This window comes from Dendrobates tinctorius, unplaced genomic scaffold (genome assembly GCF_039654945.1).
Source record: "Dendrobates tinctorius isolate UK_male_01 unplaced genomic scaffold, ASM3965494v1 ptg000203l, whole genome shotgun sequence".
NCBI lineage: Eukaryota > Metazoa > Chordata > Amphibia > Anura > Dendrobatidae > Dendrobates > Dendrobates tinctorius.
In genome coordinates, this window is record NW_027361870.1 from 26,810,532 (window position 1) to 26,829,253 (window position 18,722).

General features: G+C 42.1%; 1 protein-coding gene across 5 annotated transcripts in view; it reads right to left on the reverse strand.

Moving 5' to 3' along the window:
- Nucleotides 1-18,722, reverse strand: part of EML6 (EMAP like 6) — a 197,322-nt gene that overhangs the window by 72,601 nt on the left and 105,999 nt on the right. For all 5 annotated transcript variants that reach the window (XM_073553917.1, XM_073553915.1, XM_073553916.1 and 2 more), the window contains exons 14-20: nucleotides 17,833-18,019; nucleotides 15,346-15,451; nucleotides 11,989-12,082; nucleotides 10,552-10,652; nucleotides 8,495-8,697; nucleotides 6,835-6,946; nucleotides 3,494-3,621 (exon numbers count right to left, since the gene is read on the reverse strand). In XM_073553917.1, coding sequence (XP_073410018.1) covers nucleotides 3,494-3,621; nucleotides 6,835-6,946; nucleotides 8,495-8,697; nucleotides 10,552-10,652; nucleotides 11,989-12,082; nucleotides 15,346-15,451; nucleotides 17,833-18,019 — 931 coding nt within the window. The remainder of the gene's footprint in view (nucleotides 1-3,493; nucleotides 3,622-6,834; nucleotides 6,947-8,494; nucleotides 8,698-10,551; nucleotides 10,653-11,988; nucleotides 12,083-15,345; nucleotides 15,452-17,832; nucleotides 18,020-18,722) is intronic.

Consider the following 18,722-nt stretch of genomic DNA (forward strand, 5'->3'; position numbering starts at 1 on the left):
AGAACCTGTCACCTAATAGATCTGACTAACCTTAAAGAGGACCTGTCACCTAATAGATCTGACTAACCTTAAAGAGGACCTATCACCTAATAGATCTGACAAACCTTAGAGAGGACCTATCACCTAATAGATCTGGCTAACCTTAGAGGGGACCTGTCACCTAATAGATCTGACTAACCTTAGAGAGGACCTACCACCTAATAGATCTGACTAACCTTACAGAGAACCTGTCACCTAATAGATCTGACTAACCTTAAAGAGGACCTGTCACCTAATAGATCTGACTAACCTTAAAGAGGACCTATCACCTAATAGATCTGACAAACCTTAGCGAGGACCTGTCACCTAATAGATCTGACTAACCTTAGAGAGGACCTATCACCTAATAGATCTGACTAACCTTAGAGAGGACCTGTCACCTAATAGATCTGACTAATCTTAGAGAGGACCTGTCACCTAATAGATCTGACTAACCTTAGAGAGGACCTATCACCTAATAGATCTGATTAACCTTAGCGAGGACCTGTCACCTAATAGATCTGAGTAACCTTAGAGAGGACCTGTCACCTAATAGATCTGACTAACCTTAAAGAGGACCTATCACCTAATAGATCTGACTAACCTTAGAGAGGACCTATCACCAGTCCAGTCAAAAGTGTCCAATTTTTGCACTTATTTTATTTCAGTAGCTCCTTTGAGGTGTTTATTTTTCAAATCCACCATTTGGTTGCATAGATATGGGCCTTTTTATTTACTGCTAATTTTTATGAAATTTACAAAGAGGCCGTTGCTAACAGGGTAATAATGAAAAGCAGTCTAAAGACACACCCCAGAGAATCATGTAAGCCACATGCCTTGGTAAAGACCATAAAAAATAGCACTATATAAAAAGGCTCATATCTCTGGATCTGTATGATCGGATGGAATACTCTGGGGAATAATGGGAATAAAATAGGAGCAAAAAGTTGTCGCTTTTGATCTGGTGACAGGCCCTCTTTAACTACTTTAAAAAAGCCCATTGACATTAAATGTTTGAGAAGTCCTCATTCTACTAGGAAGTCGCATTCTAAAACGTCAGTGCATTGTATAGCAGCTGAAGAGGGAAAAAGCTACCAAACAGAGAAGCCTCCCCTGTACCCAACTGGTCCCCGTACAGACTAGAAAAAGCCCTAGCCGCACAAGTGAATAGACCTCCTCGCACCTGGCTACCTAAAAGGCCGTCGAGGGGTTTGTCATATTTTCAACACAAATCCAACAAAAGTAGAGAAAGGCATGCAGGGAGACACGAGAACCCAGGGTGAGAAACTAAAACACGTTCACAAAGGATAGACAGGGATAAATAAGGAGAACTAAATAAAAAAAAAATAAGCAAAACCTCTCAGACCCCCAAACGTGAAGAAGAAGGGAAAGGTGCTGGGGAGGAAAACTCACATATTTCCAGAAAGAAAAACAACTGGGGCTTACCGGACAAGTTAAACCCCTAGCTGAGGAGGTTTTGTGTGAAATGATGTCCACTTTGTTTTTTTTTTCTCATGTTTTTTTGGTGTTGTTCCAATACACGCAAAGGAAATAAACATGTCTACAACAAAATGTGTAATTGCAATAATTTTCTGGGAGAAATACTTCATTTCCTGGAACAATTTCAAGGGTGCCAACACTTTTGGCCAGGATGGTATTAACCCAGTCCAAGAATTACATGCTGAACATGTGGATTATGTACCCCATATGTTTGCATTATTTTAAATAACCAAGACGGATAAACTAGAACACTGTATGATGAAGATAGGCCTATGAGAGGCCATTTTACTGGTGGTGTCAGACCCTGCAATGGAGAGTCTTCTGTTAGTGTAACCATAAACAAGGCTTTCCAGAGCTCCCTAATTACATCTAATGGATTCTTATTCCATCCTACAGTCAATACTCGTTTCCATTGATGTAATCAATCTACAGCATAATGCCATTTGCTTTCCGCTAATTGTATTATTGCAGCTTCTTCATCTACATTTGGTTTGTGTTTGCTCATAAAGTACAGATCTGCAATGATGTTATGCCTTTCTAATAAAAGCATCTTCGGCATTGTACAGACACACCGAACCTTCTGCTATACATGGCACATACTCCATTCTGGAGCCGCGTGTCGCTGACTTGAAGAAAAAGACGACGGCATGCATGTGTTATGTGTGCGCTGCTGTCCTGATTGTCTCCGAGACGCTGATTTATCATGGATTGGTCTTATTGTGGCAGGTTCATGCAGGGCAGTATAACACGTTGTCACACTAGGTTTCTTCAGTGTCACATCTCAGGGGAGCTCTGTCTCCTGAGTGTGTCTGTGCTCGCATCCAACTACTTACTGTCTTTTTGTATTAGGAGGTCATGCAGATCTCTGCAGATACACGTCTACTCACTAATACGAATCAGTCTGAGATATAGAAATATAGGAGTTCACTCTGCATGGCTCCATGAAGAGTGACTGAGCATGGGTGCCCAGCAACACTCAGCTTAAAGGGAATCTGCTACTAGGTGCTTGCTATGCCAACTGAGAGCAGCAAAATATAGGGACAGAGACCCTGATTCCAGCGATGTATCACTTGCTGGTCTGCAAGCTGCCATATTTATACAATCACAGTTTTCTCTGCTGCAGATCTAGCAATGCTCTGAATGATGAACCCTATATAACCCTGCCCACACCACTGAATGGCAGCTGTCTGTATACACTGTGGATTGTCAGAAAGCTGCCAATCAGTGGAGGGGGTGGAGATACACAGAGAAGTTGACTAGGAGACACGGGACGCCTAGTCCTGTAATAATAATCTGCTGCTGATAAAACACTGATTTTATTGAAACAGCTTGGTAAGTGACACATCAGTGGAATCAGGCTCTCAAGTTAATCATTAATCATGCTGCTCTCAGATTACATAGCAAAACCTGCTGACAGATTCCCATTAATAGATGGACCTGAACATAGCTATACACTGTGAACATCAGGCGCCATACTATATAAATGTAATAACTATTCACTAGATGGGATCATTTTTTTAATAGACTGCAAACTGCGACCATTATTTATTTTTCTTGATCTATACAGTGGATGTGATACGTAATGGTGAGCCAGCCCCTGAATGAGTGGGCCATGCCCACTGTAGGCACATGTTGTAGAGGCTCTAATGGGTGCTCTATGTACGGAGCTATTGTATCCTCAAAGGGGAAAATCTGTATATATAAGGCATGTAATGGAGCGTGCCGTTACAAGTCACTATGGCCGCCTTCAATTTAACACAGTCAAAGAAAAGAATCTGTTTGCGATCCCAATACCAATTAGAACCACAATACACACTATAACTCATGATCACTACAAAATGAGCACTTGTATAATTAAGATTATTTCTACATCTAAAATGCTAAATGGTGTTCTAGGGTGGGCTTACCACCTAAATAAATCATACAACTGAGTATACACCCAGGTAATGACAGTTCACTAAGAAAAATGTTTTACCTGAACAAGCAATGTTATTGGACCACTTTTATCAATTTCTAGAACTTCACCATTCTTGGTCCCAACCAATATGTGTCCATGTCCCAAAGTGATGGCACGGATTGAAGGATTATCTTCTAAAAGTAAGCCTAGGAGACATATATTGATGAGACGGTAAACAGTAGCAAAGGAGTAGTAGTAAAAACAAGTAAAAAAAAAAGGTGTTCAGTAACACAACCATTCATGAGCAGGATATGAACAGAGAAGACAGATACTTCTCGACAAATGAAAAAGGGGGCGGACGGTGCAAATTGTGCAGCTGCACTGGGGCCCAAGAGATAATGGGGCCCAATCCTCCTCCAAAGCAGCAGGAACGGTGAATTACGATCAGCTATTGGGCAGCAAAGGGCTCATATATTGTTCTGGCACAGGGGCCTCTTCTCGTCGTGTCCGCCCCTGCGGAGTTTCTTTCTATAGATATTTCTGGTACCATGAAAAATAAACCGCATAGAATGACTTCCCACCTTTCCCAAGCACTTATCTACTCCGTAATTTAACAAACAGATAAGGAGTGAATCACTAGAGTCGTGCCCCGTTATCAAGAGCCCCAATGGAATAAACTGGGATTAGAATCATCGGCTAAAATCCGTTCACAACTATCAAATATTTGCTGCTATTTCACTAATAAAATAATGTGAGTATTTTATATTCAAAAATTATGAAAGGTATCTATATCGGGACAACGAGCCATCGACGACAAGTGACACCAGATATTGGTAGGATAGGGTTAGAAATAAAGCGGGTACATGTGTGCGCCCCTTAGCTCCATTCAAGATTGCAATGTAAGCCTTCTTGGCTTAAATGTACAGATTTATATATGTACCTGTTTTGCCTAGAAAATCCCAACATATTACTGTTTTTTATGTGCTGCGCCAAAACTATGTCTCTCCTTATGACCTGTCATTTATTTTTTACAATGCTCCAGTTTCTAGGGGCTTGCGGAGCATGTTTTTTTTTTTGCTTATTTACCTTTTTTCGGACGACTGAGACACTTTTTTCTAAAAATGTTGCTGCAAACTACTCGTGCGCCTGACAGTCTGCACGCAGGCAGCGGGGAAAGCACAAGTCTGAGCTCCGTGTGATTGTAAGAGCTTGTGCACATGACCGATTTTTCGGCCAAGTCCTATTTTCAGAAATGGCACTCGTACTTATGATTTTCTATGAGGATGTGGTCCGCGGAAAATATTGGAGACCTATCCGATGTTGATTTGAGGGTCGGATCAAAATTGGCAATGCAAACCTATGGGTATGTGAAAAAAATTAGACCGCACTGTCAATCCATGAAAAAAAGTGCAGTCCTTTTTTTCATGGATTGACAGAATGAAGAAGGTGGAAAAACTTTTTTTTCTCTTCATCTGAGAAAAACTGATGTCACTCTGATCAAACTCTGATAAATGTCTAATCAGAATTATCGGACCGTTTTTCTAAGATGTGGAGAAATTGGTCATGTGAACTTACACTAAGGCCCAGGCAAGTCAGCGTGTGAACACATCACGGACTGTTCCTATATGTCATTTTCTCACTGAACAGTCACATCATACACATAGACCACAGGCACCATGGCTGGCATAGTCAGGGGGTTGTGTTGAGGCATTGTCAGGGGGTTCTGTTGAGGCATTGTCAGTGGGTTCTGTTGAGGCATTGTCAGGGGGTTCTGTTGAGGCATTGTCAGGGGGTTCTGTTGAGGCATTGGCAGGGGGTTCTGTTGAAGCATTGTCAAGGGGTTCTGTTGAGGCATTGTCAGGGGGTTGTGTTGAGGCATTGTCAGGGGGTTCTGTTGAGGCATTGTCAGGGGGTTGTGTTGAGGCATTGTAAGGGGGTTCTGTTGAGGCATTGTAAGGGGGTTCTGTTGAGGCATTGTCAGGGGGTTCTGTTGAGGCATTGTCAGGGGGTTCTGTTGAGGCATTGTCAGGGGGTTGTGTTGAGGCATTGTCAGGGGGTTGTGTTGAGGCATTGTCAGGGGGTTGTGTTGAGGCATTGTAAGGGGGTTCTGTTGAGGCATTGTCAGGGAATTCTGTTGAGGCATTGGCAGGGGGTTCTGTTGAGGCATTGTCAGGGGGTTCTGTTGAGGCATTATAAGGGGGTTGTGTTGAGGCATTGTCAGGGCGTTCTGTTGAAGCATTGTCAGGGGGTTCTGTTGAAGCATTGTCAGGGGGTTCTGTTGAGGCATAGTCAGGGGGTATTGGCTGGCAATGTGATGGGGCATGTAGTGTGTCTGGCTATGTAATGAGATATTGCCCTGCATATGTCTGCACCAAACTGACTGAATATCACCCTTTAGAAATATATCTACAGTAAAAATAAAATCAGATTTTAGTATTTCTAATTACTGCTGCAGCTTTTAGTCTGAAGACCTTCTTTTTGACGCAGAGAAATTTAGCCTGAATATTTGGTGCAAACTCGTAAATTTTACTGCTTCATATTTCTCCATTCTGTTTTGCTCCATTATGTTTTTAATTGTATAAAAAATTACATTTCTGGGGTAAAGCAAATAAAAAAAACTGTGACAAAAAAAAAAAATCAAAATGTTTACTTGTTTACTACCTAAATTAATTACAAACAAGAAGAAGATTTTTTTTAATTAACATCACATATGACCAGTTCCTCGTCATCAAACATTTTTCCTACTGCAAAAATATATACAGCATATAAAAAAGCAAAAAGGATAATTTCAATAAAATACTTTTAGTTTGTGAAATGACTTGAAAGGGGACTTAAAAATGCATTTAGGCCAGTTTCACATTTGCGCTTCAGGGCGCAGCGACGGCCTGCGAACGGCCGCCGCTAAGCCCCACCCCCTTCCGCACCTCCGCCGGTAGCTCCGCCTCCGGGCACATGACGCTGCATGCGTCATGCGTCCCCTATCTTTATCACTGAGGACACAGGCCGTGCGCAGTATGCGTTTTTGCGGCGCCTGCGTCCTTTTGACGGTGCGCCGACCAGCGCCAAACGCAACCTGTTGCAATTTGGTTGCGCTCGACGCACCGTCAAAAGGACGCAGGCGCCGCCAAACGCATACTGCGCACGGCCTGCGTGATAAAGATAGGGGACGCATGACGCATGCAACGTCATGCGCCCGGAGGCGGAGCTACCGGCGGAGGCGCGACAGGGGGCGGGGCTTAGCTGCGGCTGTTCGCAGGCCGTCGCTGCGCCCTGAAGCGCAAATGTGAAACTGGCCTACTGTAATTTTTCAATATAAACATGATATAATGAAAAAATTATTATTTTTAACTTTTTGATGACTTGAATGCACACAAAAAATTCAAATTTAAAAAAAATAAAAATTCGTAATTCAAATTTACCTTTTGAATTAGAAGAAATTGCTGATCTTTTAATAGCATATGTCTTTAGGCACCTTTCAAACATATCGTCCCAGAGCTCCACCACTCCGTCCTTTCCTCCAGTCACAAAGCCCTGTCACATGAATTGCCACTGATTATACAAGTATGGTCACTTTCTGCAATTAATATTTATTATGCTCACATTTGTAAATCCCACTAAATAAATTGTGCATACACAGACTATTTCAAATATTCACAAAAAAAACAATATGCTTTGGTAAATTTTATATTTAAAGACTATTTATACTTTGGCACTGATATTTTTTTTTTTGTTCATTTGCTTCCTAAATGAAAAATGAAGCAACTTTCTAAACAGTCATTGAAAATTTTTCTAACTAGTTAGGTGGTCTGCAAATTCTGACCAAAATTCCTGAGACCTCTGCTTGTCGCTCTCTCTGACTCTATCTGTCCTCCCCTTCACTGCTTTCAAAGTTAGTAATAGCAGCAGGGAAGGGGAGGAGGTTGTACACAAACCATATCGAGGAGAGGGGGGAAAGTATCTACGTTCTTGGGGATAGCAGAGAAAATAGGTTGTGGATAGGGAAGAAAGTACATGAAGGGAATCACTAAAGAAATAAAGTTTTAGTTGATGGAACTATTGAAGTCATCAGCATCCTGGACACAGAGACCACACACAGCATGTATTGCTGGAAGTGACACTCCCTAATTAGAAAACTAGGAGCAGGATGTAAATTGCTTATGATGAGGGGGGCTGAAAATTATTGAAGGAATAGGCTTGCAGACTGAAACTATTTTTTAATAGTAATGACTAACATACGTAAAAATATTTTTTTTATATAATAAAGGGCCTATATAATAAATATATTCTCATTATGGTCAATATGGCCCCATGCACTAGACAGAATTGAGTCACGTACACAGTCCCCTGTGGATCCTCTCTGTCCCAGAATGCATTTCGATACAACTGGCAGATTTTTTTTTGTGCAGATTCATTCAAAAATAATAAGGTAAAAAACAATTGTGAGATGTTCCATCACTTTCTGTATGATGAAAGTATTTGCCTTACATATATTTGATTATGGGGAGAATACGTGCCAGCTCTTAATGCACAGGAGCCATTAGAAAGTCGATAGAACTGTCGTACCCCATTCACAGCTGATCAATAAATCACTCTGTCGTTCACATTTGGCTCTAATTATGAGGGGACTGTACGAGTAACATGCGCATAAATCACATACCCATAGAAAATCTATAGTCACTTCTTATAATAAATCTGGTGCTCTTAAAGAAGACCTGTCACCTTTCCTGGCATAATATTTCGCAACTGCTCGTATTACCCATAAAATAACAATTTTTGAAATATTTGAAATTTACTTCTTGTCAAAGGGGTGTGTCATTGCACAACTTGGTAAAGTCCGCCCTGAATGGACAGTGTCAGGGTATGTAGTGCCACACCTCCCCAATTGGTAACACCCAGTTTTCACCAACGGCACAAAGCAGAAAGAATAGAAAAATAGAAAGAATAGTCATTTCCCGGCCAATACAAGTGCATAGACATAGAAATGTGTAAGGAAGAGGTGACAGGTCCTCTGTCAATTATCTTACATGCCCTCTGCTTACACACACCAAGATGACACTATTCGTATAAAGATGTTATCACCTTATCCAATGCGTACATGGCAAATACAGGTCCATCATGGGCTTTAATGGTTTTAAGCAGAAGGATTTCTTTCCAAACATAAATATCTCCTGTCGCTGCTCCAGAAAACACCAAGTCTTCTGTCCGTCCGTATGAAACACACATCATCGTCTCCAGTTTTCCAACAGTTCCAAAAGTTCCACGTTTTGAAGTAAATCCGCCCCCTGCCAAGAAAAAATGTGAAGGCTTTACAAAATCTATGTGTTTTATTTGTATATTAAAATGTGTTAGGTGATACAGTATTGTAGTTATGTCCTATCTGCACCATCACAGGGAGGCTTTTCTAAATTAAAGGGTTGTCCAGGCTTGGGGTTCATGTCTGCATTCTATGGGCAGCAGACTTGTGAACCCTCACATCACGCACAGTGTGTGCTGTCAGGATTCGCCGGCAGCTGGCGGTCATGTAACCACAAGTATGTGATTGGCATATTTCCGGCCACATTCTGACTAAACATGTCCAGCCTCACTCAATCCACTTGCATTGAATGAAGCTGTGCATGTCTAGTCGGCATGTTACTGCATGTATGCCAATCACCTACTTGCGGTCATGAAGCCGCCCTCTCTCGGAATGGGATAATCCTCACAGTGTGCACTGAGAACTGTGAGGGTTCACAAGTCTGCAGCTCCATAGAGCGACTGCAGACTGGAAGCCCAAGCCTGGACAACCCTTTAATTGTTATCATCTAACCAGAGACTAGGTGGTAACTTGTAGATCAGTGGGAGCCCAATGGCAAGGTTGCTTATCTTTACAAGGACTTTTATCCATAAAAGAAGATGAGAAAAACCTTTTAACATTCTGGTGGATTTCTCCAGAGAAATCGGTTTATCAGGTAAGGGATTTGCAAGAGTCATAAGGAGTGCCGCACTCTCAGCAAACTAGTTATTGCTCACCGATGGTCTTTGAATAGGGATCTTATGCTTCTTATGTCATAATACACAGCAATAATGCACAGACAATGTGACTTAATTACATGCACAGCTGTGTAAGAAAAACTCTCCATACAGATTGCTATAATGGAGCTGTGTGATATTCTATTGGTTATTGGGGACCTGTCAGCAGATTTACCCCACTAAGCCTCCGAACAGTGGCTGCTGTAGCAGCTATTTCGCTTTCATGTCTGTAAGATTAGAGGCAGGATTTTGTAAAATAAGATGATTAATCACTGCACGTGCCGTTCTGTGGAGATGCCCAATATGGATTGGCTGATGTCTCAGAGGGAGATTTTAATTTAAGGCAAGCACAGCAACGTTGAGTCTGCCTGCACTCGCTTCATCGGCACATTTCCCATACGCCGGATGTCACCGGCATGTCAGAGCTGGAGATGATGTTCCGTGTCCTCAAGAGACATTAAGTAAGCCATATTGGGTGGATTAGGGTATGGACACAGTGACTATTCTGCTGGGCGGCTCTACCTCCTTGACTGCAGCAAGGTAATTTACAGACAGTGTGTGCAGTGATTAATCAGCTTATTTTACGAAGAAAGCATGGGAGCCAAGTACCATCTACTGGTGGTCATTTAGCAGCTCTATGGTGATCTTATCAGTGATATTTAAAGGGGTTGTCCAGGACTATATTATTTTTTCCTGTGGGCCTAAGTACTAACAGGAAGGTACTTGACTGTTCTGCCCTATGCAGATCTCTGCCGTCACAGACCGGTCACTGACTGCGCCTGCAGCTTCCCCTGACGTCACGTCAACAGAGCAGCGGTTTTTCTTCTGTTCTGCTCTGTTAATGGGGCAAGACTGCAAATCTCATGCTGATTGACAGCCGGCTCCCATCTGCAAAACTGCAGTACGCAGCCTGTCAATCAGCATGATGTCGGCAGTCACGACCCATTAACATAGAAGCCCAGAAGCAGTAGAGCTGCTCTGTTGACAAGGAGCAGCTGAGTGACCACTCTGAGACAGCGCTGGATAGAACATGCAGGTAGTTGCCCATATTAAAAAAAAAAATAATTTAGTCCTGGATTACCCCTTTAATGCTGCATGTGCCATATTATTACAGTAATGATCATTACCTGTTTGCTGCCAGAACTTGATGTGCTTTATGCCCACGGTGACCATCTTATCAGTATGATGTGGGTTACATTTCACAACAAAGATTTTATCTTTGTGGCCCCTGCAATAAAAAGAACCAGATTAGAATGAAAACAGTGATTCACTGAATGACGAAAGTCTTACATACGGTATTCCATTATCACTGCTAAATAATATTTTGCACATACAGTTACAGTAGGTCCAGAAATATTTGGACAGTGACAGAATTGTTATGATTTCAGCTCTGCAGGCCATTATTTTTTTTATTTAAAATGATAAAACAGAGATGCAATTGATTGAAGTTTAAACTTTCAGGTTTTATTAAAGGGTCTGAACAATAATATCCTGTGAAATGTTTAGGAATTGCAAACATTTTTCTACAAAGTCTCCTCACTTCACTTCCCGGGCTCAAAAGTGATTGGACAAAGTAGCTTTACCATAAATAAAATGTTCATTTTTAATACTTTGTAGGGAATCCTTTGCAGGTAATGGCTGCCTGAAGTCTGGAAGCCATGGATGTCTCCTTTGTGATGCTTTGCCGGCCTTTCCTGCAGCTGACTTCAGTTGTTGCTTGTTTGTGGGTCTTTCTGCCTTAAGTGTTGTCTTCAGCATGTGAAATGCTGCAGGATGGGGTGGTCGAGATCTGGTGATTGACTCGGCCATTGCAGAATATTCCACTTCTTTGTCTTAAAAAACTCCTGGGTTGCTTTTGCAGTATATTTTGAGTAATTGCCCATTTGTACTGTGAAGTGTCGTCCACTCAACCATGCTGCATTCTGTTGTGGTGTGGTATTTATCATGAGCCTTCTCCAGACTTTCTTCTTCCCATCATTCTGGTACAGGTTGATCTAAGTGTCATCTGTCCATAGATTGCCAAAATAGAAGCATCTAAAGAAGTCACCCAGTTCTGAAAAAGCAAAGTCTAATCTGGCCTTTCTATTGGTAAGGATGGTTAATGGTTTGCACCTTGTGGGGAACCCTCTGTATTTGCTCTCATGAAGTCTTCTCTTTATGGTAGACTTACATACTGAAACATCTACTTCCTGGAGAGGGTTTTTCACTTGGGTGGATATTGTGAATTGATTTTTCTTCACCATGGGAAGTATTCCGCGATCATCCACCACTGTTGTCTTCCGTGGACGTTCAGGCTTTTTTGAGTTGCCAAGCTCACCAGCATGCTCTTTTTTTGCAGAATGTACCAAACTGATGATTTGGCCACTCCTAACATTCCAGATCTCTCTCTGTGATGGATTTCTTCCCTAATGACAGTATGTTTCTCTTCTATTAAGAGCTTCAAATATTTCTGGACCTAAACGTAACCCTACTTTAGAACAGACTTCATGTGAGTACTCCACAGCAAAAAAAAGTAGTAATACAGCATAAAACAAAATGGCAGGTGTCAATAGGGACTACTGTACCGCGTTGTTGCAATTTTCTCTCCTTTTTTCCAATCCCAGAACACGATTGTGTGGTTATCATCCAAGCCAACAGACACCAAACATTTGCCGTCAGCTGTAAGACAAGAAGCCATGACTGAGTATTGAAAATATGACTACAGACCACATATGGCTCAGGACCACTGCCCTCTGTAAAACTCGGCTGTCACAAATGTCCAGATAGAAAGTACACCTGAACACCCCGGTCTGATGATCAGTCTAGAAGAAGGAAATGTCAGGGGACGATAATTAGCACGTCTAACATTTGTATCATCCAAGAAACTTATTTAAAAGGATTGTGTTCACCAGTGTGTTAACTACAAATCCGTATGATGAGATCGTATGATGAGATCGGTACATAACTATGGAGCTATGCACTGCATAATGAGTCAGCACAGATAAGCTCCCACTTCACTAGATTTAGCTCCTAAATGAACCATTGACTCATCCCATGCAGCTGTAAGCCATCATATATATCTGGACTATATAATTCACTTAATTATAGCATTTGTCTGCCTCTAAGATTAGAGAAATTGTTACACATGACAGAAATCACTGATGTGTAATCTCCCACCATAAAGACCTATAGGCGTTAATCCTGCATTTAGCCATCTGGGCCGCCCCAACCATAGATATATATTACTGTTCATGATATAATGCTATGGTTACACAGTGAATTTCTGCAGTCTGGCAGCACCCCATGGCAGCAACCCACTTTGCTGTCGTGCTGCTGTAAAGGGAGGCAAGGACTGTAGTCATAGCCAGACACTGAAGAATCTGTGTCCCAACCTTACCTCACAGAAAACTGTAATCCACTGCTCAGAGCACCTATGTCCCCAGATTCAGGTCACCCTGGGCACTTCCTAGCCGGCGATGGCCCTTCTCAGAGGCGACTCCCAGTAATGGAGACACAGTCCAGAGTAACTGAACGTTTTCTTTACTTAGAATTTCACACATTATATCCCCAGTTGGCACATCATGGGATACACATTCAACTTCATTTGTTTCCTCAGCTCTCCCTACTTTGCTGGTGCTTCTGTACGGCACATGTCCGGACCGGACCGTCTTACACTGCTTCCCAGCTTCATCCTGGCCTAACCTCCCCATGATGACAATTCCTTCTGCCTGTTTCGCCCCAGACTCAAAATCATCAGCCACCTGGTTTTGTTGCCTCTGGAAAAGCATCCAGCCCGTCTGTACCGTTCCCTGCGCAGCTTTAAATTCCTTCTGTTCCTCACTCCAACCGACTCCCGCCGTAAAGGCGTCCACCCAGGTTATGAGTCGCCACATCTTCTCCCTACTGTACTAGCCCCACTGCAATGATGCCCAGTGGCCATGGATAACGTGGGCTGCCGCTGCTTAATGTTACGTGGCTGCCGACCGTCCTGGGCCTATAGTCCATGTGGACACTTTGGGCACTCTGGCCCCGTCTGACTAGCTTCCCTTCTGCTCTAACCTTAACTCTCCGCAGTCCCTCCTACACTTAACCCTATACTATCTACTAACTGTTCTGTCTACTAAAGTGCCCCCCTCTAGTGTCCAACTAAGAGCACGACGATTTCCCTATACTGTACAAGAAACATAGTGAACATTATCACACTATATACAATGGAGAACATGAAGACAAAGCAGGGGTAGCAGTACCATATCATACATGAGGTAGTACATGTAACATGTAGCAATACCAGTAAGCAAAATAAAGCATAAATACAACAATGAACATTATTAACTTAACCCCTTTACGCTGCCATGAACTTGGCAGTGCTGCCGCTGCAAACCCATGATGGCAAGCTGAAAACATCATTATGGGCTATAACCTTATATGATGATGGCTGCAGCACTAACAAGTAAAGTCATTTTCAGATTTTAAGGCTAGACAAGTAATAGAGGAACACCTGAAAACTATGACAGTGTCCAATATAAGTATCAGTTTTAGTAAACCTCCTATTGTCCTACATTAATAACAGTGTATACATTGTCCACCTCTGAGACCACGGCCTCTCTAAAAAAACACAGATTACTTGATGGCTGTTTGGCAATCATATCTAACCAAAAAGAAGTGAAGATGCCGGCGTGTGGCTCCCTCTCTGGGGTTATCAACATAATTCCGACATACTGTACTTCAGTAGACAGGATCTCGCCTATGTGAGAAGTCTGGGTCGCACACATGACATAGGAGCCACCCACCAACCATTATCCAGCCCTATGGTTTTATAAAGTGCTGCGTGTTCACAATATACACTATGCAAAAAAAGTATTGTGACACCTGGTAATCCATGAATTCAGTTTTTTCATTTATTCCCATTGTCACAGATGTATAAAATCCAGTCCCGGGTCATAACTGCAGAGTCAAAATCTCCTCTGGCATTACCATCAGTACCATGGCAGACATAAGGGGCTGATGATATCTTGTAAGAGGCTTAAAGGGAAACTGTCAATAAGCTTGACCCCCAAACCACTTATATGTGGTTGCATAAGATAAACCCATTGTTACCTATATATTGTCATTCCACTGCCTGAACTTTGAATAATCCTTGTTTTTGTGGTACAAATAAGTTCAGTGCAGTGGGCAGGAGAATGCACTTACCGGAACTCTGCCTCCTTGGATATTAACATTCATGCCACTTCCTTGTCTGATCGGTAGCTGACTTCGCCATTGATGTCAGGCGCTGGCCAGGAAATCCTGCCCCTGTGCAGCTCAGCAAAGTCCTTACTTCTGTGTCCACAGGTTTAAGCATTATGTGGCATGCGTTAAGTAGAACAGTGAAGTCAGTGCCAAGTTACTGAGCAGAAAGCAAGGAGACCCCAGATCTGCACAGGAATGAAATTTCCTGGCTGGTACTTGTTGTCAAAGGCGAAGTCAACTATCAGTCAACAAACATGGAGGCGGCAAGAATGTTAATAACCAAGGAGGCAGAGTTTTTAATAAGTGCATCTCCCGCCCACTGCACTTAGCAACTCATTTGCATTCTGCAAAAACTGGGGATTTCTCAGCATTCCGGCAATGGAATGACGACAAAGTGCCAACAGGTTCAACTTTCACTGGGCTGTATACGCATATAAATAGGGGGCTTTACACTTACTGACTGATTCCATTAATCTGGACCCACTGCTGAAGATGCCAGTAGACTTAAGAGGAAAAATAATTCTGTATTCAGGGCAATTTTTCCTGTCATATCTACAGACACCACAAGTGAACTCAACATACCCTATTATAAGGCAGCTGGTTTAATCAGGTGCCAAAGGCTTCTCAGGGGCATTGTGATTTCATTTTATGGACAGAAATAAGTGAACAAGTCCTAAGAATAGTAAAAGATATCAAAATAAATTGCACAGTACCTGAAAAGTCCAGTGCACAGACCCCTCTTTGGTGTTGTCCTTTCAACAGTGATAAACACTTCAATGTTTGCGTATCCCATAAATGAACTGCGGCATCCCGTCCAATCTAAATTGTAATTAAATATGATCAATATAATAATTCTCAAAAATCAGCTACAGTGTAATCCCACCCTACTTTCTGAACTGTAAAGAAAATAGAAAAATGTTAGAATAGAAAAATGGGATTTTTGTGCTTCCTAGTAAGGCCAGACTAGGGCCAAAAATGCAGAGTACTGTAACAGCCGACATTCATATGGTGTCAGCCCTACATGGCGCTGGACCCCGAAGAGAAGCGGTAGGTGAATATATTAATACACTACATTACATGCATAAAAACACATTTACTACAAAATAGAGATGGGAATGCTTATTTAATTTAATGCATTAAAGGGACTCTGTCAGCACACAATGACTGTTCAAACCAAGTACAGGCGCTCGGTGCACCGTGGCGGGGCCAAACATTTAAGTGCACCTTCACACCTACTAGTTTTCCAAATATCTTGGACCTTCTCTGGCTCAATGAAGCCAGAGCTGTCAATCAAAGAAGGGGGGGGGGGGTAGACAAATGGAAAATAAGCAGGTGGTAAGGTGTATATAAATGACTGGCCCCACCATGATACACCGAGCGCTTTGGTATGAACAGTCTTTCTGTGCTGACAGAGTCCCTTTAATTATTCATTTGTTCTATAGCAGACTCCCAAATCTGATGACAGATGCAAGATGATTTAAGCAATGAAATAGTAGTTAAGACATTTTTATTATGTTAGGAAATATTTTGCACAACACCATATACAGAACATCTATTTTGTTTCCTTGCCTTTGAGCCTATTAATGAAATTACACCATTTTAATGCTTTGAGTGAAGACTAAAGAAAAAATTGTAAACTGTCATTTTTTTAGCTTGTCTTCTGCAATTTACAAGGAGCACGTGGTGTAGTGCTGATGATTCCACGTGCCAGGGCGACTCTGGTCGCATTCATAGTTGTACAGTACAGGTACCTTACAGTGCCGAAGACTCAAGTCTCAAATCAAGGATGTGTACCTTTTCAGTTTTTACCTAATTGTGAGAGATTTATTTCTTCATTATTGATACACCTAGGGCAGGTGTCCTTATATCCAAAGTCCATACACAATGGATTATTCACATTTTGGTAACCCAAGGCCATCCCAGACCGGTAATTTGGCATCAGTGATGTACTCAGTGAATGCTCTGAGTTTACACGTCAATGAGACGTCAGACGTAGGTGACAAAGTCCACGGTAGGATGGTAACCGTAACATTTCTGACTATTCATTTAAAGTCACGTAGAATAAAACTGGGGTAGTCTACAAAAAACAGGACTCAGTGGACCCAGGTTTTATTAAATATAATTGCTTAGGGTCTGAATCCATGATCCTATTCAGTACCCAACCACAATACACCACATGCTCATGGCTGTTTCCCTCCTTTAAAGGGGTTGTCTCATGTGTTTTCTTCAATAGCTCAAAGTCCCTCTGCCTCCCGGCTTCCTCGAAATCAGTGCGCTGGTGAGGATTGACAGTGGGAGCCCGAACTGCACGCTCATCAATGCTGCTAGAAGAGACAGCATTGGCTATGCAGCACCGGAAAAGATGGCCAGATCATACAGCATACAGCTTGCAAGCACAAACCCGTTGTCAAGGAATCCAGCCACCTCTGACAGACTGCAGTGGTGGCTGATAAACTAGCCAATGAGCTGTAAACTATAAAATTAAAAATCTCACCGTTCTTGAGAACAGAAAGAATTTTAATAAGAAGTAAATCGCAAAGTTGATTCTTTTCACAAGCTCTTTGCAATATGAGACAACCCCAGTAACACTTGCACATCTGATACAGGTGAAGGCACATCAGTTTGTGTCCACACATTGTTCAGCTTACGTGCACCTGCTGGGGTAAATTTTTGTACTGATTTTCTCAGACTTCTTTGTGTAAGGCCAGACAGAGCAGCCAGCTCACACCCGTGGTGCAGCGGCAATTAAGCTCAGCATTTTCGTGACTGTTTAATAAGCAATTATGTAGTTTTGAAGGAGAACAGCTGTTTTTTCCCAGCAAAACTGTGCGGCAATTACAATTTGCCGCATGGATTTGTGAGAGAGACAGCTGTTCTCCTTCAAATTCAAGTGATTGCTACTAAACCATCACCAAACCACAGCGGGTAATTGCCGCTGTGGTGAGCAGTCGCGTCGTGGGAGCACAACAGGCACGGCCTGCTTGCTATGCCAGGCCTTTCCATTAGTGTGCACAATATTTCACTGGTTCCCCTAACAGACCCTCCATGGGTATTATAGTACGGGAGAAAGATATGAGCTTAGATATAGTTAGATTATTTTAAGTATCTAAAGAGAAATGTATGCTAGTGCTACTGATGAACTTTACAAGACGGAAGAAAGATAAATGCACTTTATATAAAGTGTGAAACCTTTATCTTACCTGGCCAGTGGCTACGTAATCTTTCACCGGATGAATGGCCAAACTGAGGATGTCATCATCGTGACCCAGGTACAGTCTTTGGGAATGCTGCAGCCTGTTATACACCACGGCCACTGCTGCCACGTGGTACACCACCTCGCCAGTCTGCGTGTAGAACAGGTTGTTCCTACAGTCATAGCCCCTGTAGCTGCAGCAGAAAAAAACTACCTTCATATACAATATATTATGTTATTTAAAAAAAATGTGAAAGGCTGAAGTAAATTATACAATTTAATCTTCGTTCTCATTCTGAAACTTAGGAGCAAAAGCCCAAAACATAAAATAACAGATTATTAAACTTCTTTTTGAATTTTGAATGTTAGAGTTGGAAGGAACCTCCAGGGTCCTCGTATTCAACCCCCTGCTCAACGCAGGATTCACTAAGCCATCTCAGACAGATGTCTGTCCAGCCTCTGTTTGAAGACTTCCATTGAAGGAGAACTCACCACCTCTCGTGGCAGCCTGTTCAACTCATTGATCACCCTCACTGTCAAAAAGTTTTTCTCTAATATCTAATCTGTATCTTCTCCCTTTTAGTTTCATTCCATTGTGTCTCGTGTTTCCATGTGCAAATGAGAATAATGATGGTCCCTCTACAATGTGACATCCCTTCGGATATTTGTAGACAGCTATTAAGTCTCCTCTTAGCCTTCTTTTTTGCAAGCTAAAAATTCCCAGGTCCTTTAACCTTTCCACTTGCTACTACATATTTTGACACATGGGCCCTGATTCATCCAAGTAATTTCATAAGAATTTTGTAAATTGCTTTGTAAAATCACAAAGTTTTGGCTTACCTTGAAGTAGCATGACTTTTGCCGTTTTAACATCTGTTTCTCTCATCTACAACAAAA